At 38.2% G+C, this 10,438-nt stretch overlaps 2 protein-coding genes across 3 annotated transcripts in view; one reads left to right on the top strand and one right to left on the bottom strand.

Moving 5' to 3' along the window:
• LOC311286376 (uncharacterized protein) overlaps positions 1-2,549 on the bottom strand; it is a 274,251-nt gene extending 271,702 nt beyond the window's left edge. Inside the window, exon 1 of the mRNA XM_084402576.1 lies at positions 2,416-2,549. The gene's annotated coding sequence lies outside the window, so the exon portion shown is untranslated. The remainder of the gene's footprint in view (positions 1-2,415) is intronic.
• Positions 2,550-3,398: 849 nt separating this feature from the next.
• Positions 3,399-9,949, top strand: LOC311286343 (polymeric immunoglobulin receptor). 2 transcript variants are annotated; one of them, XM_084402514.1, is made up of 10 exons: positions 3,399-3,625; positions 3,830-4,029; positions 4,628-4,963; positions 5,075-5,380; positions 5,475-5,789; positions 5,870-6,172; positions 6,241-6,540; positions 6,994-7,026; positions 7,168-7,263; positions 7,441-9,949. In XM_084402514.1, exons 2-10 carry the CDS (start codon positions 3,846-3,848, stop codon positions 7,623-7,625), a joined length of 2,058 nt encoding a protein of 685 aa, XP_084258640.1. In that variant the 5' UTR covers positions 3,399-3,625; positions 3,830-3,845; the 3' UTR covers positions 7,626-9,949. The 2 variants fall into 2 exon arrangements, with proteins under 2 accessions (XP_084258640.1, XP_084258639.1); XM_084402513.1 differs by having other exon boundaries at positions 3,724-4,029; positions 7,441-9,947.
• The last annotated feature ends 489 nt before the right edge of the window (positions 9,950-10,438 follow it).

The raw sequence follows: 10,438 nt of genomic DNA, 5'->3' as shown, positions 1-10,438 counted from the left end.
CATGCTTCATTTCAGATCTGAGGATGATATCTCTAAAATGATGCATTTTATGAAGCCTGTGAGAATATATCATGGGAGGATTTGAAGAAGTTTTAGAAAAGGCTGATAAGATGCTTTCAGATATTTTATTGCCCTGTAAACACCCATTTACAGTCTCTGACTAATGTCTGGCGAGGAGAAATGGCCCATTCATGTAAATCGACGAACATTTAACACATTTGCAAGAGAGAGACTTAATCTTCATTTTTCTTTCATCCTTATTCTTTTCCTTGAATTCAGCCATTATAGCCTGTAGTCCTGTATTCTTTGCTTGACCATCTAAATCTCTGTCATTCCACTATACGAGAGTAATCCATCTATTAAGTCTTGTTAGAAAACCAACAAAAAATAACTGTTCTTGAAAATTCTTAAAATAAATAAATAAATGATTGTATGGAATAGAGAAGCTCCTGCAGCAGGTGCATTAGCTCAACAGGTAGCCTCAAGCTAAATGACACAATATCATATATTAATATTACACTTTTACTTAAAGCTCACTTTAAAACACCATTGAGTATTTGTATTATATTCCAGTCACGTTTAAAATGGTTTCAAGCAGAGCATGTGAGCGGAGTGGAGCGGTGAGAATCTCCGCTCATCGCTCACGGAACTGTTCCCCCCTCCGCTCCCCCGCTCAAAGCTACATCAGGCCGCTCCGCTCATTATCGCTCAGCGCTCAACGAGGTTTGCTTCACGCTCCACTCAAATCACCCCCCGCTCGCTCCAAAAAAGGAAAAAAATCTACATGTATATCACTTTTAGCTTAGACCACAGCCTTACCTCCTAAATAACTAATGAGTAACAACAACATTTTTCAAATAGAAATGTTTTATTTCAAATTACAGGCCTATGTAAGAAGGAATATCGCCTACACAAAAAGTCCTGTCAAATTAAACGAATAAATGGGCCTAATAATCTAAATAAAAATTATATAAACAAAAATATGATACATTTTTTAAAAGTAAATAAACTATAAGGCCATAATTTTGATAAGTGAACTTCTGCGCAACGCGCACGATTAAAATTTAAATTGGCTTTCATACACACAAACTGCTGTAAAATTAAACGAATAAATGGGCCTAATAATATAAATATTATTACGGACGACACAAATTCGGCTAAATAAAACGAACCATTAGGTCTACTTGAATGAAAAAAAATAATATTTAATTTACACTTTGTTACAAGTTACCGTATTCAATTTGCTAACCTTTTGTTTTCTTCCCAGCGTTTTCTTCCCCCATGTGTCTTTTGAGATTCCAAAATGAATCTTTGCTGACTGAAACGATGTCTCCACATTCGTTTTCTTGTACCACATTATCATTGTTAGTTAGTTATATTAATAGTACACCTGACCTGTATGACTTCTCATTTTCCTTTTTGAAGTAGCCTACTTTTTGAACTTCATTATTGAGCCGAGTTTTGACTGAAAATAATCTACTGTTGATGACTGTGCAAGACAGATGGATCCTGGTTTAGGTTTGACTGAGCATGCTTCAGACTCGTGGTGTGAGCGGAGCGAAATTGGAGCGGGAAATAAGGCGACGCTCCGTCCTTTTAAAATGCCGCTCTGCGCTCTGTCCAAGATCCGCCCGCTCCCGCTCCCCTCCGCTCACATGCTCTGGCAGGCAGGTGAGCACAAGTGTAGCAACCTTCAGAAATCATTCTAATATGCCGATTTTGTCACAATTCTGCAAGAGATAGGACCCAGATGCAAATGAGCGGATAACCAATAAAGGCCTTTATTAAAGGATTAGTTCACTTTCAAAAAAAATGTTGCTGATAAATTTACTCACCCCGATGTCATCCAAGATATCCATGTCTTTCTTTCTTCAGTCGTAAAGAAATTAAGGTTTTTGAGGAAAACATTCCAGGATTTTTCTCCACAGAATGGACTTCAATGGCAACCAACTATACCAATGTTCAAAGAAGGTTCAAATGTCCGTCTCAATGCAGCTTCAAAGTCTCTAAAGTAGTAAATTTGTGAGTAAATTATCAGCAAAATTTGTATTAATAGTAGCCTACTACTATAGTGTGACTTCTCATTTTCCTTTTTGAAGTAGCCTACTTTTTGAATTCCAATATTGAGCCGAGTTTTGACTGAAAAAATAGTCTACTGTTGATGACTGTGCAAGACAGATGGATCCTGGTTTAGGTTTGACTGAGCATGCTTCAGACTCGTGGTGTGAGCAGAGCGAAATTGGAGCGAAATTGGAGCGGGATATAAGGCGACGCTCCGTCCTTTTAAAAATGCCGCTCTGCGCTCTGTCCAAGATCCGCCCGCTCCCGCTCCCCTCCGCTCACATGCTCTGGTTCTCTCAAAAAAAAGATTTCGAAATATGTTAGTTCACTCAGATGATACAGAGAATCTGTAACCTCTCCTCGGGCACGACAGTTACACGCACAAAGTTATCCTAAAATCTCCGCTCGAGTTTCGCCGCTGAACAACAACTGCGAGTAAACCTCCGTCTCCTTTGAAGAAAAGCTATATCTGCAGAATGTACAAACTGACATCAATCTTTAACAAGGCTGTCAAAGCGGAGAGCAGCAAAAAACAACTGCTGTACGATGTCGTCCACCATCTTGGCTGAACTGGTCACATGACTGCATCACATGACTAGAAATGCGTCATTGTCTTCAAAACGCTACGTTTTCGTTGACTCAAAACGCCGACTCAGTGTTTCGATGTGACTAACTATTGTTCGCAAAATGATAGTCAACGGTTCACATTTTGAGCATTTCCTGTAAATTAACAAGTAAATTATTAACTAAATGAGTAAATAAACAAGTATTCACATATTTGGATGTGTCGTCTGCCTTAAGCCTAGTCCAGACTAAAATGTCAGTTTTAAATGAAACTTGCGCTGGCATATCTTAAAATATGTCACTGTCGTTGTTTTGTCTCGAGATGCACATCAGCAGTGTTTTTTTTTTTTTTTTTTCTAAGGCACGTTTATAAAAGCTACTTAAATGTCCTAATTTAACCAAGGCCTAATCTTGGCCTAATCTAAACCCTGTCTGTGAAACCAGGCCTAGAAGTGCTCTTATATCTTTCACAACATCTAAAGCACATTAGATTCTCACAGTGCGTCTGTATGCCCTCTTACCGGAAATACTGTCATGTTTAAAGATGACTGAGGTCTACTAAAACTGTTTCACACACGTCAGTTTCTCTGTGGTTTTCATGATGAATGCAGGATGAAGTCTTTACACCCTTCTGTCACTCTTAATGTATATGTTTATATTAATATACGGATGTGTCGTCTGTCATCTGTGTTTCTCTGCTTGTCTTTCACACATTTACATTTCACACATATCTCATCACTCTCCGCCCTGTTAACAGTGCAGATCTGGGTGGAACCGTTAGAGAATAAGGAAGAAGAAACATGAGAAAGACTGACGGAGGATCTGTGTACTTCTAATGATAGTGACTTACATCGCATTCAAGGAACACATTTGATCAGTTCTTGCTTTCACTGGATCGGGATCGGATCTGGTTTTTCTCTGGATATCTGAGACTGAAGTCAATCTGGAATGAAGGCTGCCATCATCCTCTTCATCTTCATCACCCTCTGCCTGATCTCAGGTCAGTTCTTCACTGCTCAGTCTGGGTCAAATAATATACTATATTACCCAGATTGATGATATATAATAACCCAGAGCAAATGAACTTGTGTTTGGCAGGTCAAGTACTTTGTTTCAGTGTGTTTGGATGCACTGGAGGGAGTTTAATGTTCAAGTGCATGTACAAGAAGGAGAGCAAGACTAATGAAGTGAAGTATTTCTGCAGAGACAGGAGCTGTAAGATGGGCATCAGTACTGATGTTCAGAGTCAATGGGTTTATAACGGGAGATTCGCTCTGTATGATGATGAAAACAGCAGATTCTTCACAGTGTTTATCAGGAACATCAGCAGAGCGGATGAATGGGATTATACATGTGGAAACAATCAGACATGGAGTCATGATGTTAACTTAAAGGTGAAGACAGGTATGTGTGACACTTTATAACTTCCTACAGCAATTATTTATTATAGTACTATTAAAGGTGCAGTACGGAAGATTTTGAGTAAAAATGAACAAAAATGAATTACTGAAAAAATTTAAAACAGTTTTACATGCCTTACACTGATTCAGAACGGTCAGATTATAATAATAATCCATAGTTCGAGCTGTCAGGTTGGATTATGCAGGGAAAATGTCAGTTTTATGTTGTATGTCATTCTTCTTTGCATGTTCATGTTTCCTCTGTAAAAAGAAAAAAATATATGCAACTTATTAATTCAGTTACATTAATAACTAATTAATTCTTATTAATTTATCTGTTCAGATTACATTTTCATGATGTGTGTTTTTCTGTCAGTATGTCTTCATGTAGGATGTCACTGCTCTGATCTCAGGCAACTATAAATATACCTAAAAACAACCACAATACACATTTAAAAAAAACACTGCAAGGATCATGACATTGTATGTTTCACACAGAGATGGGGATAGAGAGGACAAAGTTCCCTAGTGCACCTTTAATAACACTAATAATATGTTAGATTTAAGTTCATGTCTCAAGGTTTTGTTGAAATCATTTTCAGAGTCTGGTTGTGGGACGTCTGTTATCCGGGACGGGTATCTTGGACAAAAGAGGATCACTTTCCGCTGTGAATATGATGAGGAGTTTAAAACACACACCAAAGTTTTCTACAGACTGAACGAGGATCCTGTCCATGTTCTGAAGAGCTCACGATCATCACAATCATCTGAGGAGAAGTTCAGTCTGTCTGACAGTCATGAAGATCATTTTACTGTGACCATTAGAGATATTTCTGCAGCGGACGGTGGAGTTTATTTATGTGGAGTGGAGAGATACGGATCAGATCAATCATTTACTCACATAACCTTCATTAAAGAGATTCAGCTGAATGTTTCTGGTGAGTTTAGTTTCTTTTAACTAAAGAATCCTTACAGCTCTAAATAAGGGATGTAAATCCCTCCTGACTTTTAATAATGTAATAAATCAACATATAAATCTCATTTTGCAGGTAAAATCACTTCTGTCCAGGTTCAGGCCTACTCCAGTAAATCAGTCTTCATCACGTGTAAATTTCCACAAAAATTCAAAGGAAACAAGAAGTTTATCCAGAAAGATTCACCACAGAAGATCTTCGTTGATGAACAGAATCAGTGGGATCATCATGGTAAAGTGCTCATGTTTGATGATTCCAGTGAAGGACGTTTGAAGGTTTTCATCAGTAATTTAACCACGGCTGATGAAGCGACGTACAGATGTGGAGTGAAGATCCCTGATCATGATCTGTTCACTGAGATTACACTGACAGTAAATCAAGGTAAAGAGCTTCTGGGAGGACCTTCATTTTAGAGACTTAAAATAAGAAACATAGCTTTTTTATATTGTATATTTCTCATTGTTTTTTTGTATAGTTGTTCATTTTCCTGCATCAAGCAACGCATCTGCTATTATTGGTGAAAGTGTGAAACTCACCTGCAATTTCCCCGAGAAACACGACGAGACCTTCACACACATCTGCAAAGAGAACAAGGAGCAGATCTGTGAAAGCATCAGTTCATCAGAGAAGAAACGCTTTGAGTTTTCTGCCGGTCCAGCAGGAGTTTTCACAGTGAGCATCAGTAATGTGAGCGTGAGAGATGCTGGAGTTTACTGGTGTGGAGCCGAAACCAGAGACACACATCTGACTTCTGTCTCTCTCACCAATCAACATCAACTCACTCCAACTAGTACGTGCAGTGACCATAAATCAAATAACATATGCATATATGACAGCATATAAATACTTCTCCTTTTCTTTGACTATTAGTGCCTCCAGTGGTCAGACGTGAAGGAGATTCATCTGAGATCAAATGCCCTTATGATGAAAACCATTCAACAGAAGTAAAGCATCTTTGTAAAGGAAAGTGTTTCACTAAAGATGCTCAACATATAATTAGCTCAAATGAAGCCCATGTTAATAAACCAAAGATTTCAGTAAAGGACGACACTAAACTCAATCTCTTCACTGTGACCTTGAGTGACCTGAGAGCAGAGGATGCTGGGATATACTGGTGTGCAGTGGGAGAAGCGTTTAACCTTCCCATTGAGCTCATGATCGTCCTGAAAGATGGTGAGAGTGTTTTCTGGGGATCATCTCAATGTTTTCTGTCATCATCCTCATGTGTTTGTTCTCTCCAGCGCTCGTCACTCAAGCGTCTGTCGGAGGATCGGTGTCCATCAGCTGTAAGAACGTCAGGAGTCAAACACAGAGGCTTTTCTGCAGAGGAGATCAGCCCAACATCTGTGTCCGAGACGGAGTTTGTGTTTCATCCGATACGAGAACAAACGGCCGATTCTCTCTGACGGACGAAACCTCAGCTGGAGTCTTTACTGTGAACATCAGCAGTGTGACAGAAGAGGATTCTGGGAAATACTGGTGCGCAGAGAAGACTTCTGGGTCGTTCATATTCACTGAAGTTCATCTGAATGTGATCGGAGGTAAAATACTCTTTCATTAAAAGGATCGTTCACCAAGAAATGAAATATGGCTTTCTTCAGATGAACACAAAAGAAGATATTTTGAGAAATGTTTTGTTTTATCTATGAAAAGTCATTGGGGTTTAATGCTGTTCGTTGACCAATATATTATTTTATATTGTGAAGAAATAAAGTCATACAGGTTTGAACAATAAGAGTAAATGATGACAGAATGAATTTTTAGGAAAACGGTCATATCCAACAAAACGTTTTTTTATTTTTTTTTTCTTGACATGAAACTTATTTTTGGTCCTTTTGGGAGCTTGCCAGCTCCTAGTTGCTGTCCTTTTCAATGTACAGAAAATATTCTTCAGATAATCACATTTGTGTTCCACAGATGATCTGAGTAAATAATGACTGATTTGTTTCTCTAATAAATTTGACCATCGGCGCTGTATGATTGTGTATTTTCAGAAACAACGACATCCCAGGATGAAGGAAAGTCTGGTAAGATCCAACAGATCTGTTGCTCAGTTTGAGTTGAAAGTGATCTTATGATATATAAGCGATGAATGTGCAGCATTTGTAAGAATACTTGTACATGATGTCATAATCTCACCTTGTGAAAATCCCTTTGTGTGATTTCAGGTTCCTCTGTGATAGTTGCAGTTTCTGTGGGTTTGATCCTGCTGGCTGTGTGTTTAGTGCTCATGTTGCTCAAAATACAATACAGCTGTAAACATGGTGAGACACACACACACACACACACACACACACACACACACACACACACACACACACACACACACACACGCACACACACAATACTGTACATTAAGTAAATCTGAGTTTGTCGCCCTCTGCTGTTCAGAAATACACATTCGGTTTAACCTCACATTTTCTCTGCTCTTGTTCACATAGGAATCGTTTCATCATGTGGATCGACTCCAGTCCAGTTACCCACAATCCCCTCTGATGAGCTCCTGTACACGTCTGTCAGTTTCCAGAAGCATGAAGAGTCTCTCAGTGAAGCTTCAGTCTCCGTCAGCAACGAGGAGATTCACTCTGATTACACCACGCTCATTTACCACATCATGCCAAATTAATATTATTTTTGCTGTGGTATATTATTATATATAAATAGCGGTTCCAGTTTTGGGACGCAGGATCTTTGCTTGCACGCGATTGCATTGAACGGTTGGTTATTGCCTGTACACCGCTTACCTGGGATGAGCTGTGAAACCGTGGCCTTTGATTCTGGCGCCACCTGGTGTTTGCTTGTGCAGTTTCATTGATTTGTGTTTGTTCGTTTGTGTATTTTGTTCAAGTGTGTGTGTGTGTGCACTTGAGTTGGATTGAAGTTTTGTTTATTGGTTTGCTCCATTGTATTATCATTATTAGGTTTTGTTAAATTTATTTGGTTTAGTTTTTTGCTTATATTCTGTTATTTGGGTTGGCTGTATATCATTCTTTGTCTTGCTTTACATTGATACTGCTCAATTAAGGAGCTGAGAACTTGTGGTTTATTATTATTATTATTTTTTTGTTCTTTTTGATTTTCTATTTCTTTGGTTGGTGTATTGTGTTGAGTGGGTTTAAATAATTATTGTATTTTTGGATTTGTTTGGTTGGCCTGGTTTGAAGTGTTTTGACTTGTATTTATTTATTTATTTTTGTTTCATAATTTGAGCGATCTAATGTTTTGTGCAAAGACATAATACCAAAGAAAGAAACCACCTTTCTTTCTTTGTATCTTTCTTTTTGAGATTCTGGGTTTAGTATATTATTTGTTGTTGTTGTTGTTGTTGTGTTTGTGTGTGTGTGTTTGGCCAGCGTAGGGGTGGCCGGTCCATGTGAACCGACTAAAACGAAGCCCAGTGGGCTGATTTATTCACAGTGGCCCTCATTTATCAAAAGTGCGTACACCAAATTCCCAGCGTACACCTGGCGTACACCCAAAACCACGGTGACTTTGAGATTTATCAATATGGACGTTGGCGTACGGCACGCTCAAATCCTACGCCAGCTCAGGAGGTGGTGTACGCACGTTTTGAGTGCGGGAATGCACAGAAAAACAATTCCTAACACCACAAAACGCACTGACAAACTAAAAGATATGATATATTATGACCCACTGTAAAAACAACAACAACATAGTAATTATAAACTTCAGTGTTTATTTTTGTGCAACATGGACTTCAATGTTTAATTTGTGTGACTTTACCAAAGCATTTGATTTGTAGGCATATGTATTCCTTAAGTTGCGAGCCTGTGCGCTTTACCTGACGTTTCAGGGTTAGGCCCGGCAGGTGTGCACGGACTGGGTTCAGTAATGAAAGGTTTTCAATGACCAAAAAATAATTCAGACTGACAAAATAATAAAAATGATATTCTTCTTCTTTAAAATAATAATAATAATAATTATAATACAAATAATAATAATAACGACATTCTTCTTCTAAATAACAATAAGCGTCATTAATAATAAAAATCATAATTATAATAAGAAGAATATTACAAATTGTCATGCAATTATTAATGTGAATGAATGGTACTCCACATCACATCATCATCACTATTGTGCACCCCAATACATGTGAGGTGATACGAAATTAAATGCTAATTGTTTCAAAACACGTGCTGTAAAATTTGGGTCCATATTTTGTTTTTGTGGGCGCCTTTAATCCCACTCTTTAATCCTCCTCTGTTGAGATCTTTAGAGATTTAAACGTGTTTTATCTTGAGTTGATTTCATCTAAGGCTGTGTCTGAAGTCAGTTGCAGTTCTTTTGTTTCTCTTTCCTTCATTGATTCTGCTCATTAACAGCAGTAATGCTCAAGAATCACTTACAGTGCTATGCATAAGTTTAGACACCCATACTAAACTATTAATGTTCATCATTAATGCCCAATCATCACTTAATTAATCACTTAAGTATCCCATTAACTTTAACTCTGATTCAGAGTTATTTTAACTCTCTGTAGAGAGCGACCAAATGTTCTCTGAGCAGAGTTAATTTTACTCTGGGGATTTTCCTGTGTGTTGCCTATTAACGAACGCAATCTGGCCGAGATACGTGCTGGCGGCGGGAAACTTCACTTTGTGTGCCCGCACCACGTATACAACGTTATATATAAAGCTTGCAGGACAACTTGGTTGGCTTGGGTGTGAACTGGTTGAATTGCGTGTGTCTCACGGCCAATGCGTGAGACTTGAGAACCCTGGGTTGACAGATTGCAAAGATAACGTAAAACTAAGACATGAAATGTTTCCTTTTTAAGAGAAAATGTTTGGGGATTTAAACTCTTGACATCTGGCAACCGCAAGCATGAACGACTGTGAAGGCTTGTTACCGATGCAAGATAACTGAATGTAAAAAATAAAGTTTTCAGAATAAATAACCAACGGCCCAATATTTTTAGAGAAGCAGAAATCATAATCATGATAAATCGATTTCTCATGTAGCCGTACTTTCTACAGCTTTATTTCTTAAAAAAGAAAAATTGACCCTTTGATCCTTTTTGTATGTACTGTCTCTTTAAAGCATCATGCTGTGGGAAAGTCTGCAGACTCATCTTCACACCAGCTGAAGACCACAGACAACAGGACGCATCTAAAACCCGCTTGTTTAAGTAAAACTGGCTGTGGCTTTTGTGTTTTAGCTTTTTAGTGTAGTAAGTTCTGTCTACAGAAGTGTTTAGATCCGCCTGACTTTGTGTTGAAGCTTTTCTTTGTCTGTGTGGAGCACAAAGGATATTTTCTGAACATTCACGCAGATCTTATACATTAATGCTTCCTGCTCAGCTACTGTTCGGACGCTCTTGCTTACTGCTCCGCGCTTTGCTCTATCGCTTTTACATTTTATCTCCTATATTTTTATATTTTATTTCCTTTTATCACCTAATTTTATCTTCAGCAA

The sequence above is a fragment of the Rutilus rutilus genome (assembly GCF_951802725.1).
Source record: "Rutilus rutilus genome assembly, chromosome: 2".
Taxonomy (NCBI): Eukaryota; Metazoa; Chordata; class Actinopteri; order Cypriniformes; family Leuciscidae; genus Rutilus; species Rutilus rutilus.
Note: the sequence above shows the minus strand (reverse complement) of the source record. Positions and strands in the feature narration are given on the sequence as shown.

Coding starts and splice junctions, on each gene's coding strand:
- LOC311286343 (XM_084402513.1), top strand. CDS start 3,574: ATGAAGGCTGCCATCATCCTCTTCATCTTCATCACCCTCTGCCTGATC. Junction 5,790..5,869: donor ACATCAACTCACTCCAACTA/GTACGTGCAGTG, acceptor TTTGACTATTAG/TGCCTCCAGTGGTCAGACGT. Junction 7,027..7,167: donor CCAGGATGAAGGAAAGTCTG/GTAAGATCCAAC, acceptor GTGTGATTTCAG/GTTCCTCTGTGATAGTTGCA.